At 45.7% G+C, this 23591-nt stretch overlaps 1 protein-coding gene across 2 annotated transcripts in view; it reads left to right on the forward strand.

Moving 5' to 3' along the window:
• RSPO4 (R-spondin 4) overlaps window positions 1–22734 on the forward strand; it is a 42044-nt gene extending 19310 nt beyond the window's left edge. For both annotated transcript variants that reach the window (XM_060685552.2, XM_087888979.1), the window contains exons 3-6: window positions 14085–14273; window positions 15973–16116; window positions 17221–17406; window positions 19181–22734. In XM_060685552.2, the coding sequence (XP_060541535.2) occupies window positions 14085–14273; window positions 15973–16116; window positions 17221–17406; window positions 19181–19266 (605 nt within the window). In that variant the 3' untranslated portion in view covers window positions 19267–22734. The remainder of the gene's footprint in view (window positions 1–14084; window positions 14274–15972; window positions 16117–17220; window positions 17407–19180) is intronic.
• The last annotated feature ends 857 nt before the right edge of the window (window positions 22735–23591 follow it).

Here is a 23591-nt window from a genome sequence, read left to right on the forward strand (position 1 = left end):
TAAAGCAATAGGATCCCCCCCTTTCCCCCCCCCCCCAGAATCTAATCTGGTCCATTTTTAACAACTTTCTTACCACAGTTGTCATGTGAAATTCCTGCAGCTGTTAAAGTAGTAACACGAAGTGAATCTGGTTTCCCTTCTGACTTTTCTTGTCAGAAATTCACAAAATAGCACTATTACTGCTATATACCGACTACATGCCACTTCACAGTACTTCCGAGCTCTCTCTAAGCGGTTTACAGAGTCAGCCTCTTGCCCCACTCAACCATCGGGGTCATTTTACCGACCTCAGAAGGATGGAAGGATGGGTCAAACCTTGAGCCGGTGAGGACTTGTTCTGTCCCCAACCCCACGCACACACACCAACAGACGTTCAGGAGTTAAAGACCAAACCAGCTGGCAAAATCCTTTTCCTTATGATAACGGAACTTGGCAACAACCTAGTGGCTGCCTGCCAAGAGTTTATTATTTACAAAGAGGAGAGATAACTTCTCCCCACTTCTGGTACATCAAAGGAAAGCAGCTCAATAATTACGGAATTAAATCAAGTCCAGAGATACTCCAGCAAAGTCTTAAAGCAAAAGTCCGGCAATGCAGAATGGCGTGGAAGCTTTCAGCTTTGTTCGTCACAAAGTTTGACTGGCTACCACGCTCCCTTTTATATCCTGTGGGGTGTGGTCCAGTGACTCAGCCTAATCTCGGGCACGCCCTTTCTTCTGTTGCGCGCGCTTATCTCTGCGACGCTGGCGTGGGTCCAGCCAAGACTCATTACCCTCATCACTGTCCATCTGTGGCTGCGTGGACGTGCTTGGCCCCGGCCCTATCTCTTGCCCTTCGGCGGACCCCGAAGGCATTGCCAGAGAGGAGGGTCCTGGAGAGGGAGGCCTTGCCAACTCCTCTCCTTCACTCTCGGAGTCCTCTCCTGACGATGACACAGGCTCAGGTAACGAAGCCACAACAGAACTGAACTCCTGGCAATGGGCAGAGCTAGCCTGCAATACCAGAGAGAGAGAGAGAGGGAGGGAGGGAGGGAGGGAGGGAGGGAGGGAGGGAGAGAGAGAGAAATATGATATATAGACAGATAGATAGATGATTTTGCATTTTCATTTCATTTTATTTGATTTATATACCGCCCTACTCCCGAAGGACTCAGGGCGGTGCACAGGCACAAGATAAAACACATAGAATACAAAAATTTAAGAGCAGAAGTAAAATCGAATTAAACCAATTTAGCCCAAGACAAATTTAAAACCCCAGGTTAAGAACAAATTAAAATTTACATTAAAATTTACATTAAAAAAAGAATGGGAGAGGTTAGGCCAGACCAGCCTAGTGAAATAAAAAGGTCTTGAGAGTGTGGCAGAAGGAGCACAGATCCGGGATCCTCCATATCTCCGGGGGGAGCTCGTTCCAGATCGTAGGTGCCCCCACAGAGAAGGCTCTCCCCCTGGGGGCCGCCAGCCGACATTGTTTGGCCGACGGCACCCGGAGGAGCCCCTCTCTGTGAGAGCATACCGGCTGGTGGGAGGCCGTTTGCGGCAGCAGGCAGTCCCGTAAATGATAGAGAAAGAGATGAGAGATGAGAGAGAGAGAGAGAGAGAGAGAGAGAGAGAGAAGATGGATGGATGGATGATAGATGATAGATAGATAGATAGATAGATAGATAGATAGATAGATAGAATGATAGATATATATACATAGATAGACAGACGATAGATATACATAGCAGATAGCTGATACAAATGACAGACAGACAGACAGACAGATAGATGATAGATAGATAGATAGATAGATAGATAGATAGATAGATAGATAGATAGATAGATGGATGGATTGATGGATGGATGGATGGAGATAGATAAGATGATAGATATATACATAGACAGACAGACGTGATTGATGGATATACATAGATGATAGATATACATAGCAGATAGCTGATACAGATGGTAGGTAGGTAGGTAGTAGATAGATAGATAGATAGATAGATAGATAGATAGATAGATAGATAGATAGATAGAATAGAAAGGTAAGTAGGTAGGTAGGTAGGTAGGTAGGGAGAGAGAGAGAGAGAGAGAGAGAGAGAGAGAGAGATGGCTGGGGAATTCTGGGAATTGAAGTCCACATGTCTGAAAATTGCCAAAGTTGAGAAATACTGAGTTAGTTCAAATTAACGGTCATGTAATTTGCTAGCGGTTTAAATCCTGTCTTCAAGGGGAAATTTGTCACTAGTTTCTTCTCCAACTTCACAACATAGCTGCCTAAAATGGAAACTCTTGTGACACCAACGAGCATAAAATTTATGGTGCTCAGCACGGAAAATCTGGAACGATTTCTTAGCTTGGAAAAATTGTGTACAGGTCAAAAAAAAAAAAAAAGTCCATAATTCTGAATTAAATGGGGGAACTATCGGCAAACTTTGTTGAAGTATTAAGTTGGGTATTGTGGGGAATGTTACAAAAAAGGACAATAGAAATGCACACTTAGGCAAGCAGAGAAAGTGTGGCTCCTAGAAAAAATGCAAACTTTATTATTTGTTTGTCTGGGTTTTTTGGTTACTGTTGCTTTTAAAAAGAGGAAAAAACCCTTTGATGGGATGGATTTATAGCACAAGGCAGGACCATAAATTCTGGGAATAATACGTCCACCTTTCTTGAAGTTCTTAAGGTTGAGAAACCTTCCTTTGGAAGGACAAAATGACAGAACAATAATAGGGTTGGACGGAGGTCTTTTAGTCCATGGAAATTTGCACGTTGTATTTTTATAAGTTATAAATATAAAATACATAAATTACACTTGAGGAGCTGCCATAAAGAAGAAGAGGTCAACATATTCCCTTTCCCTACTACGGGGACCTCAGAACAGGAAGATTAAAAGTGAAAGTGAAAGTAAATGGGCCTTGGTAGTACAGTGGTCTAAGGCACCCTGTTATTAAGACCAGCTGCCTGCAATTACTGCAGGTTCGAATCTCTCCAAGGCTCAAGGTTGACTCAGCCTTCCATCCTTTCTAAGGTAGGTGAAATGAGGACCCAGTTTGTGGGGGCAATAAGCTGACTTTGTATAAATATACAAAAGGATGAAGGCTATTGCTTAACGCATTGTAAGCCGCCCTGAGTCTCTGGAGAAGGGCGGCATATAAAATCAAATTAAAAAAAAAAAATGGAAGAAAAGGAAAGGAAGTGGAGAAAACAAAAAAGAAAGGAGAAAGGAAAGGAAAGGGGGAGGATGGAGGGAAGGAGAAAGAAAAGAAAAAGAAAGGAAAGGAAAGGGGAAGGAAAGAAGGGAAGGGAAGGAAAGGGGGAGGGTGGAAGGAGAAAGGAAAGGGGAAGGAAAGAAGGGAAGGGAAGGGATGGAAAGGAAAGGAAAGGAAAGGGAGAGAAAGGAAAGGAAAGGGGGAGGGTGGAAGGAGAAAGGAAAGGGGAAGGAAAGAAGGGAAGGGAAGGAAAGGAAAGGGGGAGAAAGGAAAGGAAAGGGGGAGGGAGGAAGGAGAAAGGAAAGGGAAAGGAAAGGAAAAACATTCATTACAGTGAAATCTCCATTTAACAGACTTCCTATAGGACTATAGGTGTAACAGAGAGCCTGTCTGAACATCTGCCTGGAATAACAGACAAGTCCGTTAAAACCAAAATAATCCAAACAAGAAATTATCCTTACATTCATTTTGCCTCCATTTTACAGCATCCATGGTGGCTAATATTATTTGCACAATAATGCCAACGCACAAATGGAAGTTAATAGCTTGACATCCTTTCTCATTTAACGGACATTCAGGAATTACGGACAGGCCCTTCCTGTACTTGATAAGACCACCCTTCGAATACTGCATCCAGTTTCAGTCACTACAATGCAAAAAAAAAAAAAAAAGATGTTGAAAGGGTGCAGAGAAGAGCAGCAAAAACGAATTGGGGGCTGGAGGCTAAAATATGCATTGAAGGTTGTGAGAATTGTGTATGTCTAGTCTAATGAAGAGAAGGACTAGGGGTGACATGACAGCAGTATATCCAGTATTTTGAGAGGCTGCCACAAAGAAGAGGGAGTCAAGAGGAGCCTGGTGGCGCAGCAGACTAATAGCCTGTTATTAACATTCAGCTGCCTGCAATTACTGGAAGTTCGAATCTCCCCAGGCTCAAGGTTGACTCAGCCTTCCATCCTTTCTAAGGTAGGTAAATTGAGGACCCAGATTGTGGGGGCAATAAGCTGACTTTGTATAAATATACAAAAGGATGAAGGCTATTGCTTAACGCATTGTAAGCCGCCCTGAGTCTCCGGAGAAGGGTGGCATATAAATCAAATTAAAAAAAAAAAAGCTATTCTCCAAAGCACCTGAGGGCAGGAGAAGAAGAAGCAACGGGTGGAAACTCATCAAGGAGAGAAGCAACTTAGAACTAAGGAGGGATTTCCTGACAGGGAGAACAATTCATCATCTGGGTGGATGTAAGATCTGCTGCTTGAACAGAGGGTTGGACTAGAAGACCTCTAAGTACCCTTCCAACTCTGTTATTCTGTAAAGCTGTCGCTGGAAGCTGTACAGCCCAAAGCATTCTTCATGACATTGCCACAAAACACTGTTCCAATGTGCGGCTTGTAGCAGATGTCTATGGCTCATCGACTCCAGCAGATGTGCAGCAGATGTGGTTCCCCATCCTCCTAGAAGACCAGTTGCATGTTTTGCAACACAATAACAGAATAACAGACGTGGAAGGATCCTGGGAGGTTGTCTAATCCTACCCCCAGGAAACCCCTAGACCATTTCGGACAAATAAATAGTCCAGTCACTTCTTTAAAAACTGTTCTGTCCCCAACCCCACGCACACACCCCAACAGACGTTCAAGAGTTAAAGACCAAACCAGCTGGCAAAATCCTTTTCCTTATGATAACAGAACTTGGCAACAACCTAGTGGCTGCCTGCCAGGAGTTTATTATTTACGAAGAGGAGAGATAACTTCTCCCCACTTCTGATACATCAAAAGAAACAGCTCAATAATTACGGAGTCAATCAAGTCCAGAGATAATCCAGCAAAGTCTATAGCAAAAAGTCCGGCAATGCAGAATGGCGTGGAAGCTTTCAGCTTTGTTCGTCACAAGGCTTGACTGGCTACCACGCTCCCTTTTATACCCCGTGGGGTGTGGTCCAGTGACTCAACCTAATCTCGGGCACGCCTTTTCTTCTGTTGCATGTGCTTATCTCTGCGATGCTGGCGTGGATCCAGCCAAGACTCATTACCCTCATCACTGTCCACCTGTGGCTGCGTGGACGTGCTTGGCCCCGGCCCTATCTCTTGCCCTTCGGCGGACACCGAAGGCATTGCCAGAGAGGAGGATCCTGGAGAGGGAGGCCTTGCCAACTCCTCTTCTTCACTCTCAGAGTCCTCTCCTGCCGATGACACAGGCTCCGGTAACGGAGCCACAACAAAAACCTCCGATGATAGAGCACCCACAAGTTCTGAACTTCTGAAAACTGTTCCATGGATTAATTGTCCTCGCTGTCAGGAAATTTCTCCTTAGTTCCAGGTTGCTTCTCTCCTGGATGAGTTTCCATCCATTGCTTCGTGTCCTGCCTTCTGGTGCTTTGGAGAAGAGGTTTTTTTAAAGCAGAGATTGTCTAAAACGGTAGAGGGTCGCCTGCTTAGGCAGCGGGCTGGATTAGAAGACCTCCAAGGCAGGGGTGGGTTCTAAATTTTTTTACTACCGGTTCTGTGGGCGTGGCTTATTTTGTGGGTGTGGCTTGGAGGTCATGTGACTAGGTGGGCGTGGCTAGCTGGTCAGAGTCATTTCTGGAAGGAGAACCGGTTCGGTGACGTCACATCGTCACCGCTACCGGCTCGGCCGAACCGGACCGAACCGGGAGGAACCCACCACTGCTCCAAGGTCTCTTCCAACCAGGGGTGGGCTTCAAAATTTTTAGCAAGGGGTTCTCTACCCGATTGCTGGGTGGGGGTGGCCATGGTGGGCCATACCAGCAGGGGCGTTTTTGCCCTCCCCGGGCTCCAGAGGCTTCTCTCGAGCCTCCGGGACGGCAAAAATGGCCTCCCCAGGCTCCAGAGGCCTTTCCTGAACTTCCAATAGGCCCATTTTTTGCCCTCCCCAAGCCTCCACATGCACCCTGCACTTACCTGCATCCAAAACGGGCCACGTGGGGACTCCTGGGAGGGGCAGGGTGGGGTGGGCAAGGCCAGCCTAGAGTGGGATTTGGGGGTTCTCTGAACTGCACAGAATCTTAGCTAGAGGTTCTGCCGAACCCCCAGCGGCCCACTCCTGCTTCCAAACCTGTTATTCTATATGTGCACACCCTACTGAATTCCACTGGTGCAATCTTGGGAAACACCTTTAATAGTGCATCCAGTTTTAGTCATCGTATTACAAAAAAAGAAGTTCAGATTTTGGAAAAAAGTGCAAATGGAAGAAAGGGGAAAAGAGAGGAAGAAAAGGCAGGGGACAGGAGTAGGAGAGAAGGGGAGAAAGGGGGGAATAGAGGAGAGGAATGGGGGAAAGGAAGGGGATGTAGGAGCCTGGGTAGTGCAGCGGACTAAGTGCTGTTAAATAGCACTTAGCTGCCAGCTGCCTGCAATTACTGCGAGTTCGAATCTCACCAGGCTCAAGGTTGACTCAGCCTTCCATCCTTCCGAGGTAGGTAAAATGAGGACCCAGTTTGTGGGGGCAATAAGCTGACTTTATATAAAAAAAGAACACCGCTTGGGGGGGGGCAAAAGCCCTACTAAGCAGGTATGTACAAAAGGATGAAGGCTATTGCTTAACGCATTGTAAGCTGCCCTGAGTCTCTGGAGAAGGGCGGCATATAAATCGAACTAATAAAATAAATAAATAAATAAATAAATGTAGGAAGAAGAAGGAGAGGAGGAGGGAGAAAGTAGGAGAGGAGAGGAGGGAGGGAAGGGAAAGAAAAAGGAGAAGGCTTGTTGTGAAATGAGGGAAAAGAAAAGGTAGAAGAGCAAACCCGAAAATGCCTTATTTTTATACTTTTCTTTAAGGAAAAATATGTATATGTATGACCAATTATATATAGGAGAATGTACATTTATATTATGTGTATAAGAAATCAAAATGAAAAACTTTTTTCAAAAGTTTTTTTCAAAAGTTACTGAGCCAGGTAGCTCAGCAGACTTAAAGCACTGTTATTAACAGTTATTAATATCAGCTGCTTGCAATTACTGCGAGTTCAAATCTCCCCCAAATCTCAAGGTTGACTCAGCCTTCCATCCTTTCTAAAGTAGGTAAATTGAGGACCCAGATTGTGGGGGCAATAAGCTGACTTTGTATAAAATATACAAAAGAATGAAGGCTATTGCTTAACGCACTGTAAGCCGCCCTGAGTCTCCGGAGAAGGGCGGCATTTAAATCAAATTTTTTTTAAAAAAGGAAAAAGTGCAAAGAAGAGCAACTAAGATGATTAAAGGCCTGGAGGTTAACTTAAAACATGAAGAACGGTTGCAGGAACTGGGTATGTCTAGTTTAATGAAAAGAGAGACCAGGGGTGACATGATAGCATCTTCCAACATTTGAGGGGCTGCCCCAAAGAAGAAGGGGGGGGGTCAAATTATTCTCCAAAGCACCAGAAGGCAGGACAAGAACTGATGGATGGAAACCAATCAAGGAGAGAAGCAACTTCCTAACAGTGAGAACAATTAGCCAGTGGAACAGCTTGCCACCAGAAGTTGTGGGTGCTCCATCACTGGAGGTTTTTAAGAAGAGATTGGATAATCATTTGTCTGAAATAGTATAGGGCCTCCTGGTTAAGCAGGGGGTTGGACTAGAAGACCTCCAAGGCCCCTTCCAGCTCTATTCCGATTGGGGGTGGGTGGGGAAACCCCCCACAGAAGCTGCAAACATGACTCAGAGAGAGCAGCCCAATCCAAGAATGATTTACCCATTAAAAAAGCCTGGTTTGATGCAACCCAGTAGCATTTTAAGCAATTCACTAGAATGTAAGGTTCGCCAGGGACAACGGATTGTTGAGACATCCTTCAAGGACTGCAAAATTGACATTTTTTTCTTTCTTTTTTTCTTTCTTTTTTTCTTTCTTTTTTTCTTTAACCACCCATGAGGGCGAAAGCTTCAGGCACCAAAAAGTCTTGGGCTAAATGGGCAGGGAGTGAAACCGTTTCCTTTTCTCATTGGGTAAGGCTCCTTGTTGATTGCCCGTCGGTTAAAATTTGGTTTAAATCACTCGGAGGAGGCTAATTGCGAACATGGGCTATTAGTCTTGGGCAGACAATGCAATAACGCAAACTGGCGCCCTGTCACCTTATCGCACCCCTCTCCTTTTCACACTCCCCAACCACCACTACCACCCCAAATTGCCATGGGGTGGTTCTAGGAAAAGCACCCCATTGTTTAATTAGGACAATGGGTCTTGCAAAGAATTAGCTGTGGTTCGGTTTTTCAAGGAAACATTTCAAGGTTGTTTCTTTGAATTCCCACCACAAAATAGATTGTACCCAGCTCGGGCTGCAAGGAAAGATGGTTCTTTAAAATATGGGATAGAATTCGCAAGAAGTGGTTGGATTTCAACTCCCAGAATTCCCCAGGCAGCCTTAGCAACTATAAGATCAACTCCCAGAATTCCCCAGCCTTAGTAAATATAAGAAGGGTAGACTTCATCTCTCAGAATTCCCCAGGCAGCTTTAGTCACTATAAGATGGGTGGACTTCAACTCCCAGAATTCCCCAGGCAGTCTTAGCAATTATAAGATCAACTCCCAGAATTCCCCAGCCAGGCTTAGCAACTATAGGACATGTGGACTTCAACTCCCAGAATTCCCCAGGCAGCCTTAGCAACTATAAGATCAACTCCCAGAATTCCCCAGCCTTAGCAAATATAAGAAGGGTAGACTTCATCTCTCAGAATTCCCCAGGCAGCTTTGGTTACCATAAGATGGGTGGACTTCAATTCCCAGAATTCCCCAGCCTTAAGCAACTATAAGAAGTGTGGATTTCAACTCCCAGAATTCCCTAGCCAGCATGCTGGAAATACGAAGTCCACAGATCTTCAGGTTGCCAAACTTGAAAAACACTGTTATAAACCAGTATTTCTCAATCTTGGCTATTTAAGAGGGGTGGACTTCAACTCCCAGAATTCCCCAGCCAGCCTTAGCAACTATAAGATCAACTCCCAGAATTCCCCAGCCTTAGTAAATATAAGAAGTGTAGACTTTGTCTCTCAGAATTCCCCAGGCAGCTTTAGTCACTATAAGATGGGTGGACTTCAATTCCCAGAATTCCCCAGCCTTAAGCAACTATAAGAAGTGTGGACTTCAACTCCCAGAATTCCCTAGCTAGCATGCCGGAAATATGAAGTCCACAGATCTTCAGGTTGCCAAACTTGAAAAACACTGTTATAAACCAGTATTTCTCAATCTTGGCAATTTAAGATGGGTGGACTTCAACTCCCAGAATTCCCCAGCCAGTTTTAGCAACTATAGGACATGTGGACTTCAACTCCCAGAATTCCCCAGGCAGCCTTAGCAACTATAAGATCAACTCCCAGAATTCCCCAGCCTTAGCAAATATAAGAAGTGTGGACTTCAACTCCCAGAATTCCCCAGGCAGCTTTAGTCACTATAAGATGGGTGGACTTCAATTCCCAGAATTCCCCAGCCTTAAGCAACTATAAGAAGTGTGGACTTCAACTCCCAGAATTCCCTAGCCAGCATGCTGGGAAATATAGTCCACCGATCTTCAAATTGTCAATCTTGGAAAACACTGTTGTAAATCAGTATTTATGAACCTTGGCAACTTAAGAAGGGTGGACTTCAACTCCCAGAATTCCCCAGCCAGCCTTAGCAACTATAGGACATGTGGACTTCAACTCCCAGAATTCCCCAGCCTTAGCAAATATAAGAAGGGTAGACTTCATCTCTCAGAATTCCCCAGGCAGCTTTAGTCACTATAAGATGGGTGGACTTCAATTCCCAGAATTCCCCAGCCTTAAGCAACTATAAGAAGTGTGGACTTCAACTCCCAGAATTCCCTAGCCAGCATGCTGGGAAATATAGTCCACCGATCTTCAAATTGTCAATCTTGGAAAACACTGTTCTAAACCAGTGTTTCTCAACTTTGGCAACTTAAGAGGGGTGGACTTCAACTCCCAGAATTCCCCAGCCAGTTTTAGCAACTATAGGACATGTGGACTTCAACTCCCAGAATTCCCCAGGCAGCATGCTGGGAAATGTAGTCCACCTATCTTCAAGTTGCCAAACTTGGAAAACACTGTTGTAAATCAGTATTTATGAACCTTGGCAACTTAAGAAGGGTGGACTTCAACTCCCAGAATTCCCCAGCCAGCCTTCGCAACTATAGGACATGTGGACTTCAACTCCCAGAATTCCCCAGGCAGCATGCTGGGAAATGTAGTTCACGCATCTTCAAGTTGCCAAACTTGGAAAACACTGTTGTAAATCAGTATTTATGAACCTTGGCAACTTAAGAAGGGTGGACTTCAACTCCCAGAATTCCCCAGCCAGCCTTTGGAGATGTAGTCCATCCATTTTTTAAAGTTGCCAACTTTGAAACAACAAACAGATCCAAACATATTGTTTCCATTTCTTGTGTGCTGCCTCTGTGATGGGGTTTGCATCTTCAGTTGGCTGTTTTGTTGCAAAGAAATATCTCCAACCCAAATAATAATAATAATAATAATAATAATAATTAAAAAAAAAAACACAAATCCAGGAATCGGGCATCAAACGGAATTTTCTGCATGAGGAAAGAAGGGGCCGTCTTGTAATTTGGCTCCTGATACCTGTGGCCTCTTCGCCTTAATCTCTGGGTCACAGACTCCCGACAGCTGCCAAAAAAGCCGTGGAAATCTGCTGTTTGATGGATTCCACATGCTGCACCGCACATTATTTTCTCCTGCCTAATTTCTCTGCCTAAATGTTGCATCGATCAAAAAACAAGACGCTCGGAAAATGTGTAATTGCTGTCATGCAAAGTTTGGACTTCTTCTTCTTCTTCTTTTTTTTTACAATTGACGGGTTTTCTGTTTTTTTTTTTTTCCCCCTAGACAACGAATGCAGCCCCCGTTTTCTTTTCCCCCTTATCCCCGTTTTTGGAGGGATATTACAGGTAGTCTTAAGAGCCGAGGTGGCGCAGTGGTTAGAGTGCAGTATTGCAGGCTACTTCTGCTGATTACCGGCTGGCTGCAGTTTGGCAGATCGAATCTTACCAGGCTCAAGGTTGACTCAGCCTTCCGTCCTTCCGAGGTCCGTAAAATGAGGACCCAGATTGTTGGGGGCAAGAGGCTGACTCTGTAAACCGCTTAGAGAAGGCTGTAAAGCACTGGGAAGCGGTATATAAGTCTAAGGGCTATTCCTTCCTTCCTTCCTTCCCTCCCTCCCTCCTTCCTTTCCTCCCTCCTTCCTTCCTTCCCTCCCTCCCTCCCTCCCTCCTTCCCTCCCTCCCTCCCAGTGGTTAGAATGCAGTATTGCAGGCTAACTCTGCCCACTGCCAGCAGTTCAATCCTGACCGACTGGCTCAAGGTTGACTCAGCCTTCTGTCCTTCCGAGGTCTGTAAAATGAGGACCCAGATTGTCGGGGAAAAGAGGCTGACTCTGTAAACTGCTTAGAGACGGCTGTAAAAGCACTATGAAGCGGTATATAAGTCTTAAGTGCTATTCCTTCCTTCCTTCCTTCCTTCCTTCCTTCCTTCCTTCCTTCCTTCCTTCCTTCCTTCCCTCCCTCCCTGCCTTTCTCCCAGTGGTTAGAATGAAGTATTGCAGGCTAACTCTGCCCACTGCCAGCAGTTCAATCCTGACCAACTGGCTCAAGGTCGACTCAGCCTTCTGTCCTTCCGAGGTGGGTAAAATGAGGATCCCAGATTATTGGGGGGAAAGAGGCTGACTCTGTAAACTGCTTAGAGAGGGCAATAAAGCACTATGAAGCGGTATATAAGTGCTATTCCTTCCTTCCCTCCCTCCTTCCTTCCTTCCTTTCCTTTCTCCTTCCTTCCTTCCTTCCCTCCCTCCCTCCCTCCCTCCCTCCCTCCTTCCTTCCTTCCTTCCTTCCTTCCTTCCTTCCTTCCTTCCCTCCCTCTCTCCCTCCCTCCCTCCCTCTCTCCCTCCTTCCTGTGATGTTGCAACTTCGAACGGGTCACTAAATGAAGTGTCGTAAGTCGAGGACTACATGTATTTATATACAACTCAAGGCTAAATTATATGCAGGCAGTCCTTGACTTATGACCACAATTGTAAATAACAGCGTGTGCACCCATTGTAACTATGAATGGTCGCTAAGCCACAGAAAAAAAGTGACTTACGACTGTTTTTCACACTTAACGACCGTTGCGTCATCCCCAAGGGTCAGGTGATCAAAATTCAGGCGTGATCCTATTTATGACGCTTGTGGTGTCCTGGGGATCACTTGATCCCCTTCTGACCAGCACAGGGAAGCCAGATTCCCTTCCCAACTGTGTGGCTCCTTGAACAATGACAGTGATCCACTTAACAACCGTGGTCATAAAAGGGGGCAAAGCTCACTTAAGAACAATCTCGCTTAGCGATGGAAATGTCTTTCTGCTTATTAACGAAAGGGAAGGGGGCATGTATCACTTCCCAAGGCTTTTGGGACAGGTCAAGATACTTATAAAATTAGGTTGAAAGATCTGTAACCTTGCCACAGTTAAATCAAGGATTACCATATCTGTTTTGCAAACTTTTACTAATAAAATAAGTGTAAGAATAATTTTAAAAATACCCTATCTGGGCTATAAAAACCTGGATATAGTACTTATTCCCTGCCATTTAATGAATGTCCTGATTTTGGCATCCTAGATCTAATAATCCTAACATAATAACCAGCATTGTTAATGATAACAATTATATAATATCTCATATATAATTTGTTTACATGAAAAATTATCCTAGATTAGAGGAAAGGTCTATTCTTTTCAGGTGTTCCGTGAAATAATATAGATACAGAATTTAAATGATGGAATTTAGCGATGGAAATGTTTGGCTCAATTCTGAACAAGACCCGATGGCCTAGAGCTGGAGCTCTTGCCTCACAATCAGGAGGTTGTGAGTTCGATCCTAGGTAGAGGCAGATGTAGGGTCTCCTGCTTGGGTGGGGGGTTAGACTAGATGACCTCCAAGGTCCCTTCCAACTCTGTTAATCTGACTCTATCTAAGATGATCAAAGCAGGCCTGGACACCAAACCGTACGATGAACGGTTGCAGGAACTGGGCATGGCTGGTCTAGTGAAGAGAAGGACCAGGGGAGACAGGAGAGCATCTTCCAATATTGGAGGGGCTGCCCCAGAGAGGAGGAAGGGGTCAACCTGTTTTCCAAGGCACCCGAAGGCCAGACAAGGAATAATGGATGGAAACTGATCAAGGAGAGATTCAACCTGGAAATAAGGAGGAATTTCCTGACAGTGAGAACAATCAACCCATGGAAGAGAAGTTGCCTTCGGAAGTTGTGGGAGCTTCATCACTGGAGGCTTCAAGAAGAGACTGGACAGACATCTGTCAGCAATGGCGTAGGGTCTCCTGCTTGGCTGGTGGGTTGGACTAGATGACCTACAAGGTCCCTTCCAACTCTGTTAATCTGACTCTATCTAAAATGATCAAAGCAGGCCTGGAGGCTAAAACATACGATGAACGGTTGCAGGAACTGGGCCTGGCTGGTCTAGTGAAGAGAAGGACCAGGGGAGACAGGAGAGCATCTTCCAATATTGGAGGGGCTGCCCCAGAGAGGAGGAAGGGGGTCAAGCTATCTTCCAAGGCACCCAAAGACCAGATAAGGAATAACGGATGGAAACTGATCAGGGAGAGCTTCAACCTAGAAATAAGGAGGAATTTTCTGACAGTGAGAACAATCAACCGAAGGAACAGAAGTTGCCTTCAGAAGTTGTGGGAGCTTCGTCACTGGAGGCTTTCAAGAAGAGACTGGAGTGCCATCTCTCAGAAATGGTGTAGGATCTTCCTGCTTGGGTGGGGGGGTCAGACTAGATGACCTCCAAGGTCCCTTCCAACTCTCTGTAAAAACCCGAAAGGTTGGAGGCCGCTTGTCTAGATGACCTCCGAGGCCCCTTCCAACTCTGTTATTCTGTTATTTTTTTTTTTCAGTGAGTGCCGCCATGTTTGAGAACTGCACGGGCTGCGTTATGTGCTCCGAAGACAACGGCTGCGTCTCCTGCCAGCAGCGCCTCTTCCTCCTCATCTGGAGGGACGGGATCCGACAGTACGGGGCCTGCGTCCACGCCTGCCCCCTGGGCTACTACGGGCAGCGAAGCATGGAAGTCAACCGATGCATGAGTAGGTAGCCAGCGCGCGGGAAACAGATTCTCGGAGGAGTCGCGAGGGTGTCAGCAAAATAGAAACACACCAGTTAGAAGGAATGCGTGCAATTTGCGGGCACGCTCAGTTCTCAGTACCCTTTATCTGATTTCTTCTTAATTTATCCAAAAAATCAAAATAGGGACTTCAAAGAAAAAAAATTATAAAGGCAATACCAAACTACACAAAATATTTGAAAAAGAGGTGCATTTAAAAACAAAAACAGATAGAAACATGTATACATGTAAGATAAAATAACCTTACTGATCTGGATGGATTCTGAATGGATAAGAGATAAGCTTTCACAGCTAAGACGGGACTAGAACTCCCAGTCTCCTGGTGATTGGCCCAAGGTCACCCAGCCAGTTTTTGTGCCTAAGGCAGGATTAGAACTCCAGTCTTCTGGTGATTGGCCCAAAGTCACCTAGCTGGCTTTCATGCCTAAAGTGGGACTAGAACTCCCAGTCTCCTGGTGATTGGCCCAAAGTCACCCGACTAGCTTTTGTTTCTAAAACGGGACTAGAACTCACAGACTCCTGGTGATTGGCCCAAAGACACACAGACAGCTTTCATACCTAAGGTGGGACTAGAATTCCCAGTCTCCTGGTGATTGGTCCAAAGTCACCCGACTAGCTTTTGTTTCTAAAGCGGGACTAGAATTCACAGACTCCTGGTGATTGGCCCAAAGACAGCCAGCCAGCTTTCATACCTAAGGTGGGACTAGAACTCCCAGGCTCCTGATGATTGGTCCAAAGTCACCCAGCCGGCTTTCATACCTAAGGTGCAGGGGTGAAATGCTCCCGGTTTGGACCGGATCGCCCAATCCGGTAGCAATGGCGGTGGATGGTTCGGAGAACTGGTAGCAAAAATCCCTGCACTCCTCCCCGCCCGTGCCCAGCTGAGCCGCATGATCATCAGAGGCTGTTTTTTTAACTTTTAAAAGCATTTTTTTCTACAACCTCTTCTGCCAAAAAAAAAATGCTTTTAAAAGTTAAAAAAAAAAAGCCTCTGATGATCGCGCGGCTCAGCTGGGATCGTCAGAGGCTTCTAAAAGCATTTTTTTCTACAACCTCTTCAGCCGAAGAGGCTGTAGAAAAAAAAAATGCCTTTAAAAGCCTCTGGCGATCCCAGCTGAGTTGCCTGATCGTCAGAGGCTTCTAAAAGCATTTTTTTCTAAGGTTGTAGAAAAAATGCTTTTAAAAGTTTTTTTTTAAAAAAAAAGTTGGCCACGCCCACCCAGTCACATTAAAAAAAACCCACTCCACCAAGCCACGCCCACAGAACCGGTAGTAATAAATATTAGATTTCACCCCTGCTAAGGTGGGACTAGAACTCACCATCTCCTGGTGATCGGCCTAAAGCCAGCCAGCCGGCTTTCGTACCTAAGGTGGGACTAGATCTCACCATCTCCTTCTGATTGGCCCAAAATCACTCAGCTGACTTTGATGGCTAAGGCGGGACTAGAACTCCCAATCTCCCAATGATTGACCCAAAGTCATCCAGCTGAAGTCACTGTCCTGTTTTCTAGCTTAACCACCAAACCCAAACTGGCTCTCTGATAGACAGACTCCATTACGGTCGTAAGCCGAGGACTCATAGTCTTGGCATGCCAGGCATCATGAGGAGTTAAACTCAGTTTAAAGGTGGCTTTTGCTAACGCGGAACCTCTTTGTTCTAGAATGCCGGTCGCCCAGCTGCGAGAGCTGTTTCAGCAAAGACTTTTGCATGAAATGCCAGGAGCGCTTCTACCTGCACAAGGGGAAATGCTTAAACACCTGTCCTCCCGACACCATGGCCTGGCAGAGCAGCCGGGAATGCCAAGGTAAGCCAAGCTTGCCGGAGGGAGTACCCCCCCTGCCCCCCCTTCCCCACGGCATCCTGGGAGGGGAATTCTGAACATAATCTGGTGCAAAAAAGGTAGCGTTGAATTGACTCCGTTCCACAAGCTGGATTGGGGTCCCAAGATGGCTCGGCTCAGAGCTGGGCTAGATAGATTTAACAGAGTTGGAAGGGACCCTGCGAGGTCATCTAGTCCAACCCCCCTGCCCAAGCAGGAGACCCTACAGCTGTCCCTACCTAGGATGGAACTCACAACCTCCTGATTGTGAGGCAAGAGCTCCACCTCTAGGCCGCAGCAGCTGGGCTTAAGTGGGCAAAGAGCTGGGCAATGGATAGAAGAGAATATTGGGGGCTCAGAATTGAACGGTGGGGGGTCCTTGGTGCTCTCTGAGCTTGGCGGTTTTCTTGCGGGCGTTTTAGGACCGCGCTGATGATGTTACCTAGTTGGGTCATGAAACGTCTGCAAGTAAACCGCCGAGCTCAGAGAGCACTAAGGACCCCTCGGTCCTCCTCCTCTTTCTCTTCCTCTTCCTCCTCCTCCTCCTCCTCCTCTCCTTCTCCTTCTCCTTCTCCTCTCCTTCTCCTCTCCTTCTCCTCCTCCTCCTCCTCCTCTCCTCCTCCTTCTCCTTCTCCTCTCCTTCTCCTTCTCCTCTCCTCCTCCTTCTCTTCTCCTTCTCCTTCTCCTCCTCTCCTCCTCCTCCTCTCCTTCTCCTTCTCCTTCTCCTTCTCCTCTCCTTCTCCTCTCCTTCTCCTCCTCCTCCTCCTCTCCTCCTCCTCCTCTCCTTCTCCTTCTCCTCTCCTTCTCCTTCTCTTCTCCTCCTCCTCTCCTCCTCCTCCTCCTCCTCCTCCTCCTCCTCCTCCTCCTCCTCCTCCCCCTCCTCCTCCCTTTCCTCTCCTGCCTTCCTCCTCCTCCTCAAACTCCACTCCCTCCTAGTACTGATGATGTTCCCTAGTTGGGTCATGAAACATCTGCAAGAAAACAACCTAGCTCAGAGAGCACCAAGGAGCCCACAGTTTGGCAACTGACAAGGTTCTAGTCCTGATTACATCTCACTACCCTCTTCTCTTCTCTCACCCCCACCCCCAGAAAACTGCGAGGCAGCCCCCTGGAGCAATTGGAGCCCCTGCACAAACCAAGGACGGATGTGTGGGCGCAAGTGGGGCTCAGAGATCCGAGTTCGGGAGACACTCCGGAGCGGGAAGGACGAGGCGGCCCTTTGTCCAGTGCTGTCCGAGTCCCGGAATTGTCGGCTGAAGAGACATTGTCCTGGAGGTAAGATTTGGAGACCAGGCTGGGAGATTGGAATCCTACCCTGGCCTGTCCTTACAAAAGATCCTACGGTCTTGTCAGCTTTACCAGGTAGACCAGACTGGAAACCTAGCCAGGTAAGCTAAGCCTACAGGTAGTCCTTCCCTTATGACCACAATTGAGCCCAGCATTTCCGCTGCTAAGCGAGGACATTTGTTAAGTGAGTTTTGCCCCATTTAACAATCTTACTTAGCACTTAGACTTATATACCGCTTCCCAGTGCTTTCCAGCCCTCTCTAAGCGGTTTACAGAGTCAGCCTATTTTCCCCCAACAATCTGGGTCCTCATTTTACCCACCTCAGAAGGGCAGAAGGCTGAGTCAACCTTGAGCCACTCGGTCAGGATTGAACTGCTGGTAGTGGGCAGAGTTAGCCTGCAATCCTGCATTCTAACCACTGGGAGGGAGGGAGGGAGGGAAGAAAGGAAGGAGGGAGGGAGGGAGGGAAGGAAGGAAGGAGGGAGGGAAGGAAGGAAGGAAGGAAGGAAGGAAGGAAGGAAGGAAGGAAGGAAGGAAGGAAGGAAGGAAGAGCACTTAGACTTATATACCACTTTACAATGCTTTACAGCCCTCTCTAAGTGGCTTACAGAGTCAGCGTATCACCCCCCCAACAATCCGGGTCCTCATTTTACCCACCTCGGAAGGACGGAAGGCTGAGTCGACCTTGAGCCACTCGGTCAGGATTGAACTGCTGGTAGTGGGCAGAGTTAGCCTGCAATACTGCATTCTAACCACTGGGAGGGAGGGAGAGAGGGAGGGAGGGAAGGAAGGAAGGAAGGAAGGAAGGAAGGAAGGAAGGAAGGAAGGAAGGAAGGAAGGAAGGAAGGAAGGAATAGCAGTTAGACTTATATACCGTTTTACAGTGTTTTATAGCCCTCTCTAAACGGTTTACAGAGTCAGCCTCTTGTCCCCCAGCAATCCGGGTCCTCGTTTTACCCAACTCAGAAGGATGGAAGGCTGAGTTGACCTTGAGATGGTCAGGATTGAACTCCCAGCAGTGGGCAGAGTTAAAGCAAAGGTGGATGGATAGATAGATAGATAGATAGATAGATAGATAGATAGATATGGTTAGTTGGATGGATGGATGGATGGATGGATGGATGGATATAGATGGATAGAAAGATATAGATAGATATGGATGGATGGATGGATGGATGGATGGATGGAGATAGATAGATAGACAGATGGAGACAGATAGAGAGACATAAATGGGTAGATAGATGATAGACATAGATAGATGATAGATAGATAAATAGATAGATAGATTGATAGATAGATAGATAGATATACACATACATACATACATACATACATACATACATACATACATACATACGGTTGGTTGGATGGATGGATGGATGGACGGACGGACAGACAGACAGGCAGGCAGGCAGGCAGAGAGATGATGGATGATAGAGAGGGAGGGAGGGAGGGAGACGGAGAGAGATGACAGATGATAACATTTCAGAAGCCATCAAGCTGGTTCTGCAAACTTTGCTAAAGTTGAGCCAACTTTCCTCTCCTCTCACTACCCCCCACCCCAAAAAAAATCCATTGGGCTGGTGTTGAAAAGAGAGTTGAAAACCAGATGTGGATGGGGGGGGCGGTGTTTGTTCTTTTTGGCGGAGGGAGAAGATGTTTTGCTTTCGAATAGCAAACGGGGGCTCCCCTGGCCAAAGATTTCACGCTTCAGTAAGGAAGTAGCCTGACTTCGTTTCTTCTTTGTTTGTTGCCTTGCAGAGAAGAATGAAAACATGAGGAGGAACAAGAAGGAAAGGCAGGAGAGGAGGAGGAAGAAACTAATAGATGCCTTCAAGGTCGCTTAATGAGCTTCAGAGCGAGGGGGTTTGTCCTGGAGGTGGTCATCAGCACCCAATGAAGTCCATCAAGGAGCTCCATCACTGGCCAAATTAAAAAAAATTAGGATGGTTTCTATCTTTTTCTTTCTGCCTTTCAAGGTTCCTGCTCTTCAGTTCCTGGGTTCTCCTTCGAGCTTCTCCACCATGACAGTTCGTGGTGCCTCTTGACCTTCTCTCCAGCATATTGGACAACAGAAGATGGAAGATAGATTCCCATGCTCCATCTTTCCAGATCGATGTCTGAAGCATCATCTCCCTACCTTTCATGATCCATCCACTTCTCCATCTCAGCACCTTTGACTTTATGAAAGCCACCACATCACCACAGGAGGAGCCACCAAGGAACCCAAATAAAGAAGGGACTAACTCTTGTTCTTTGATCTGCTATGGAAGAGGGGGAATGATGGACCATCCAGAAGAGCTGAGGACCACACAGAGAGTCCTATCTAAAGACCTCAAGAGATGGAGCTCTGGAAGGAAATGCAAGATCTCATCTAGCTTTCTTCCGGTTCTTCCTCCACCTTCCCCTTAGAAGGGTTTTCCTGAAAACACTTTCTCAGTGTTATTCATCCTAGGGACGGAATCAATTGTCCAACAAACATGAGTTTAAGAGAAAGGAAGAACCAAACTGGATGTTGTCCCCATTTTTTTCTCACTCAAGAAGTTGAGACGATTGAGGTCATGGGCAACCAACCTATTACTTCTCCATGGAGAAGACAGACCATGTTTTCTTCCCAAGATAGAAGCAAAGCGAACGGTGGCACCGTCTCTAGAGGCAAACTAGGACGTCAGAGAAGGTCAACCAAGCAGGGAAAATTTTCAGAAATGGGTTCCCTGTTGAACAAAACTGACTACTGGGGATTGGGACGGACTTATTTTAATTGACAAATTCACGGGACCAGCTTAGAAAAAAGATCCAGGATTTAATACTACGGCGTCCTCTTATCAGCTCCTGAAAATAAGCAGAACCTTTCATTTTCTACGAATCTCCCAGCTACAACTTTCTGACTTCAACTGGATCATCTGCCAATCCTCGTAGGCCAAACGAGTTGATCCTTTTCTGCTTTCTGGACGCGCTGAGTTCCCATCGCCAGATCTTGTCCGCGTTTCCTCCAGCAAAAGTTGAAATTGGCCACAGCGAGGATGGGACATCCTGACCCAACCTTAAAATGAAGAATAACACGCTTGGAGCAAATTAGGATGCCATCAGCTCAAACTAACTATAACAATCAGTTTTACAAGCCATCGTAGGTTCTCGGAGGCTAAAACATATGAAGAACGGTTGCAGGAACTGGTTACGGCTAATCTAGAGAAAAGAAGGATTAGGGGAGACATGATAGCGGTATTTCAGTATTTGAGGGGCTGCCCCAAAGAGGAGGGAGGGGGATCAAATTATTTTCCAAAGCACCTGAAGGCAGGAGAAGAAGCAACGGATGGAAACTGATCAAGGAGAGAAGTAACCTAGAACTAAGGAGAAACTTCCTAACAGTGAGAACAATCAACCCGTGGAACTGCTTGCCACCAGATGTTGTGGGTGCTCCATTACTGGAGGGTTTTCAGAAGAGATTGGACAACCACTTGTCTGAAATGGTTGAACAGGGGGTTGGACTAGAAGACCTCCAAGGTCCCTTCCAGCTTTGTCATTCTGTAGTTCTGTCTTTCAAGTGTACAACTTTCTCCAACCTTTTGCACGGATATATTTGTGCACTGCTTCCAATATGTTGGTGTAAGAAATACCAGAACAAAAAGAGGAAAAGTTGGGGTTTTTTGTTTGTTTGTTCATCAAAGGATTCAAATATGACATTTGTATTTAAGTTTTCAGAGCAGGGTGGATAAAAATCAATGATTTTTTTTTAAAAAATCAAAAAAATCAGATTTTTTTTTATTTAAATCGGATTTTTTTGATTTTTATCAAATTTATTTTAATAAAAAACTTTTGGGGTAAAAATCTATCGTAAAATAGTTTTCTGTTTAAGATACATAAATAATTTAGTTTATTCAGCATGAAACGGAGCTTGGTTATGTAGCAGGAGGCTGTATATTCTGCAACCCTGGGACTATCGGTGAGTCAACAGTGGGTCGAAGGAGTAGCAGAGATGACAGTTGCTCTTTAAAAATTATGATTTAAATCGAGCTGATTTAAATCAAGCCTTTTTACTAGTGATTTAAATCTTGATTTAAATCGTGATTTAAATCAACTCGATTTAAATCAAATCCACCCTGTTTCAGAGTCCTAATCTTTACTGCTCCAAAATTCGTTTTTTAAATGAACCCATGGCTGTGAGAGTTACCCAGCTAATTCTCGACTTACAATCATGAGTTTCCTGACCATTGGAAGTGACAATGGCAACGGAGAAAGTCTCTTACGACTGGTCCTCGCACTTACGACCATCCCGCATCCTCAGCATCACACAATCACAGTCACTTGGCAAAACGGCACGTATTAATCAGGGCTGCCGTGTCACATGATCCCCAGTTGTGAACTTCCCACCGGTTTTCGACAAGCGAAGTCAACGGGAAAGCCAGGTTCACTTAAGGACCGCACGATCCGCTTAACAACCGTGGCAGAAAAAGATTGTAAAATCCAGCATGAATGACTTAAAACAACCCACCTCGCTTAGCGATGGAAATTCTGCTCCCCGTTTTGGTTGTAAATCAAGGACTGCCCGTCTACAGTTGGAATAATGCTTGTTGGGTATAATTCTTGAAGAATTTCCTTTCAAATTATTCTCACTGAAATAATTGTACTGATAGGGTATGTCTGCAGGAAAATTTACTCCTGAGTAAACATGCACTGTAAATCTACATTTCCCACCCCCCCACCTTCAAGCTGCAGATTTCCAATAGGTTTCTGTATTTTGGGATGAAAGAGAGAGTGGCACGTTCTTATTTCTATAAATAAATAGATTTTATATATATATTATAGAGAATTTATTTCTAGAACGGCAACATATTTAAAGAAAATCCTTCATATCTTTTTAAAATATATATATTTGGGGGGGGATTTTCATTAAAACGAAGTGTTGTAAATAGCTTTTGTTTGGGGTCTTAGACCGCATCGAATCTTTTATTCGGTTTTGATTTTTAGCAGGAAAATTAGCCATTTAATTAATGGCCACAGGGAGGCGCCAAAGAGTCAACAAGCACATTTTGCAATCAAAATCTTGCATTTTGTCTTTAAAATCCGACCTTCCCAAATCCGACCTTCCTGCAGATAGATTGGGATCATCACAGAACCCATCCTCCCCAGCCAGTACAAGAACAACACCCTCCAGTGATCCCCAGCTGAATTAGAAGGTGCGAAGGCCAGGCAGGAAGGAGTAAAACGTTGTGTATTTTTGTGTGTTTGTGTGTGTGTGTGTGTACTCCGTTGGAAAGCAGGGTAACCGTTGGGTTTGTTCAGTATTCAATAAAGACATCTGTTTAAAAATCTCACACTGTGTCTTGTGTGCGTGGCAGATCCTCAGACATCGGCCAGGTTTTCGCTTTAAGACGGTCGGCCCCAGTGTGGGATGCTTGGCAGAAACGTGGAACTAAAACGTGGCGACATTATCAGTGCTAGAAGACAGAATAAATAAGGACCTAGCTAGGTCATGAAGCAAGCAAAGACACCACAATTGTCCTCTTTCCTCCTTCCTCCTTTTCCTCCTCCTTCTCCTCCATGCCTCCTCCTCCTCCATTCTGCAAACACCACTCCTTCACCAACACTGATGAATTTACCTAGTTGGGTCATGAAATGTCTAAGAGAAAAACCCTAGAGCACCAAGGACCCCACAATCATCCTTCCTTCCTTCCTTCCTTCCTTCCTTCCTTCCTTCCTTCCTTCCTTCCTTCCTTCCTTCCTTCCTTCTGTCAGCACTTCAAGCTGCATTTACTCTAGTGCTGACGTAAGAAGGAGAGGCGGAGGCGTCTGGAAAGGGACATTTGACTTTTCACCTACTTATTTTCCCTGGAGATAATATCCCCTAGGAGATGGGATGGGAGGGGGGAAATTCCTTGAGCTGGAGCAGTAGATAAGGGGTAGAATGACTTGGAAGATGGCCAATGAGTGCAGGGGAGTGGGGAACGGAAAGGGAGGGTTTTGGGTCTGGAAGTCAGTGTTGGCTTTGATGGAGTCGGATCTAGAATGTCATGCTTAATAAATAGGAGTTTTCCTTCAAAGACTTTGTTTGAAATTCCTTCCTTCCTTCCTTCCTTCCTTCCTTCCTTCCTTCCTTCCTTCCTTCCTTCCTTCCTTTCTTTCTTTCTTTCTTTCTTTCTTTCTTTCTTTCTTTCTTTCTTTCCCCCCTCCC

This window comes from Pantherophis guttatus, chromosome 3 (assembly GCF_059756535.1).
Source record: "Pantherophis guttatus breed Tessera chromosome 3, ASM5975653v1, whole genome shotgun sequence".
Lineage (NCBI taxonomy): Eukaryota > Metazoa > Chordata > Lepidosauria > Squamata > Colubridae > Pantherophis > Pantherophis guttatus.